General features: G+C 32.2%; 1 protein-coding gene across 1 annotated transcript; it reads right to left on the reverse strand.

The window, feature by feature from the left end:
• Positions 1 to 1103: 1103 nt before the first annotated feature.
• On the reverse strand, positions 1104 to 2520 carry LOC133037835 (uncharacterized). The gene is made up of 5 exons (XM_061115478.1): positions 2208 to 2520; positions 1939 to 2127; positions 1713 to 1814; positions 1459 to 1633; positions 1104 to 1359 (listed from the first exon to the last, which is right to left on the reverse strand). Exons 1-5 carry the CDS (start codon positions 2459 to 2461, stop codon positions 1261 to 1263), a joined length of 819 nt encoding a protein of 272 aa, XP_060971461.1. The 5' UTR covers positions 2462 to 2520; the 3' UTR covers positions 1104 to 1260.
• Positions 2521 to 3457: the final 937 nt, after the last annotated feature.

Genomic DNA, 3457 nt, shown 5'->3' on the forward strand with positions numbered 1-3457 from the left:
TTTCATTTTATTTTTCTCATCTAATTATCTCTTTGAAGTAGTGTTACAACGGGTAATTTCCCTATTTTATCATAATGGATTGAGTAATTATTATTATTATTATTAAACGTATGGAAAAAAAAAAAACAAAAAGGCACACAATTAATTATATATATTAATGATGAAGTGGTATTAATTTGTAGTAATGGATGGAGTAATTATTATTATTATTATTATTATTATTATTATTATTATTATTATTATTAAATCATTAAACATTAAACATATAAAAAAAAAGAAATGAAAAGGCACACAATTAATTATAGATTATCACAAAAAAAAATATGAAAGAAATATTGTGTGTATTATCAATCAATCATGCACTCTTCAATATTAATAGCATAACCACATTTATTTATTTTTCTATATCTATATAATTCTAATTCTAATCCTAATCCTAATGTTTAGGTTGATAATGGAAATTAATATTGAAGTAATCTATCTATTTTGTTTTTTTTAGTCATTTTAAGTTTTTCAAAAAAAAATTCTATTTTGTAGTTTTTTTAAGTTAAAAAAAAAACTAATAATTATAATAATATTTCACAAAAATTTAGTACTAGAGTTACATTTTCAATTCAGTTTTATTATTTTTTTTATTATATCAATTATATATAGATTTAATATATAAATAAAAATATTAATATTAATTTATTATTTAAAAAAAAATATATTAATATTTAAAATATTGCAACCACTACTACAAAAACTCCCTTTAGAGACGGTTTTTAAGCCCTTTCAGCGTCGGTTTTCACGAAATTCGCTACCGACGCTGATTAGGGCGACGCTAAAGGGTTTATATGAACCGACGCCATATGTACCCCTATGGCATCGATTATTAGCTGGGAACCGACACCATAGGGGTACCTATGGCGTCGGTTCCTAGCCAATAACCGACGCTAGCAACCGACGCCATAGGTACGCGAATTTCAGTTTTTTTCATTTTTTTTAATTTAATTATATAATTTTAATTACATTTTAATTATATATTTATTAATTTATATATTATTTTATTTAATTTAAATTACATATTTATTTTTTAAAATATAAATTAAATATTATTTAAATTTGGGTAAAATACATAATTTAATTTCATAAAAGTAATTAAATATTACACAAACACTAATGTAAAATTAGTTAAAAATATTAATAAGTTAATAAATCTAACTACAATTTAATCTATAAAAATTACATAATGAAGAAAAATTCTTCGACCTTTCAACCTCAATCGTCACCGTGAATCACCGCCATCAATTGTTCGATCCACTTTCGCTGTAGTGGTAACAATTCTGTTTTTGGATCGTATTGCTTCTTACCCCCAAACTGTTAAAAAAATTAAAAATTTATATTAGTTTATGTATATGTATATTATATATTTGTTATTATAGAATTTATATACTATAATCAATAATTAAAACTTACAGCTTTTTGATCTTGTATGTAACGGCTGGGGTTGGCACGTGCGACGATGTCAGTGATATATTTCAAAACATAAAAACCGCATTCTTGGCTTTTAGGTTGTCTTGGACAGTTTGCTTGGTTAATTCCTTGCCACGGGCCAAGATAGTCATGTGCGTTCCCTATATACATGAATGCCCTGTTTGGGAAAATTATATTAGCATTTCAATTCGTTAGTTAATTTAAATTCGTTACATAAGAAGTCATTAAATTATTACCTTCCGATCATTTGTTCTATTACTTCGGGAATTGGGCGGCCACTTATAGGGTTTAAATGGATAATTTTCCTTGGCGTAACCACCACTAGCGTCCAATGCATCCTAGAAAATTATATTGGAATATAGAAATGAACAATTAGCACTAAAGAATAAGATAGTATAAAAATAATTTGAAGACATAATATAGAAATGAACAATTAGCACTAAAGAATTTAATAAAGTTTACCCGATATTCCAAAGAATAAAGAACATTTGGTGGTTGTTGTTCATTAATGATAACCAATTAGCCAATCGTCTTGCCGCATCGTCAAAAGACTGACTCTTTTCTTCATCGTTGATCCCATGCACTATGAGAAGCTCTGGGTCGTAAAACTTGAAAATTTTTCTCAGACCGTTGATGCTCTCCCATATGTGCCTGCCAAAAAAATTGTTAGTGTCTTATAATAATTTAACTATAATTTGATATAAGGTTAATTAGATTAAAGAAGAGTATACATCATTCCAAACAGCATTCCCTGGTTGCCGATGTAGTCACACGTAGCAACCTGCTGCAAATCCTCTCCAGATAACGTGATCTGGGTACGCGGTGCAATGAATCCTCGGGGGACAGGAATTGTGATTATATCACGTTTATCTTTGAGCCTCAGGAATTCATGAATCATCCATTTTAGCAAATTAGGGATCAACGCCATCTTCTCTTCCGTGAACAAGTCATCTTCCCGTGCACCACGGCCTTGTGGAGAAAGCATCGGAGCTTTCCCCTTTGACGCATCACGTCTTGAGGGCGGTTGAGCGAGTGGACCCTAAACAAAACAGAACATAATATATATAGATATTTATATATATATCAAATTTTATCCAAATTCTACTGAAATTTTGGCAGCATAACGGTTGTAATTGAATGACCCCAAAATTTTTGAACATGGCTGTATAACGACAAATAACACATATATAACAGTAGTTTGTTCATCCATCCCACCGCAACACATATTGTAACACCCTAACTATCTTAGGCGTATTACGCGATTTTTAAACGTACTGTGCAGCTCGTTGCTAATCAACGAGGTTTATGGAAAAACGTGATTAATTAAAATTTTGCTTTTTTTTTTATTAAACTTATAAACCATATTATAAAAGTCTCGGGATCCCGATTTATAAAATCATTTACAAACGTTTTAACTGTTTAACTTTTACATCAAAATAAAGTCGTCTAACGACAGTTACAAAAATCTCAGCCTTGCTGTCCCGAGGATCGTACGCTCCAGGCCTAACCGCCCCGACATGTACAATCTCATAAGCTCGCTCAGGGTCCATCAGCTATAGCCTTGCCTTTACCTACACATGAACATAAACTGTGAGTTGACAGACTCAGTAAGAAAAGCATAATAATATCATACATAAAACTAACTGCCGTGTCCAACACGATACTGAGTCCCGCTACTGCCATGTCCAACATGGTGCTGAGCCACTACTGCCATGTCCAACATGGTACTGAGTTTTGAACGTTCAGGGGACGGTACTATTGACAAGTATCCTCCTGATCGGTCGAACCGGTCATACTCCGGCTGCTGGTCATACTCCAGCCTGTACCGACGGGATAGGTCAATAGCACGGAACCACCAACCAAGTGTCAGCCTGATCGGTCGAACCGGTCATACTCCGGCTGCTGGTCATACTCCAGCCTGTACCGACGTGACAGGGTTGGATGGTTCGAAGCCTAAATACATAACTAATGTAATCTAGCA

This window comes from Cannabis sativa, chromosome 5 (assembly GCF_029168945.1).
Source record: "Cannabis sativa cultivar Pink pepper isolate KNU-18-1 chromosome 5, ASM2916894v1, whole genome shotgun sequence".
Taxonomy (NCBI): domain Eukaryota; kingdom Viridiplantae; phylum Streptophyta; class Magnoliopsida; order Rosales; family Cannabaceae; genus Cannabis; species Cannabis sativa.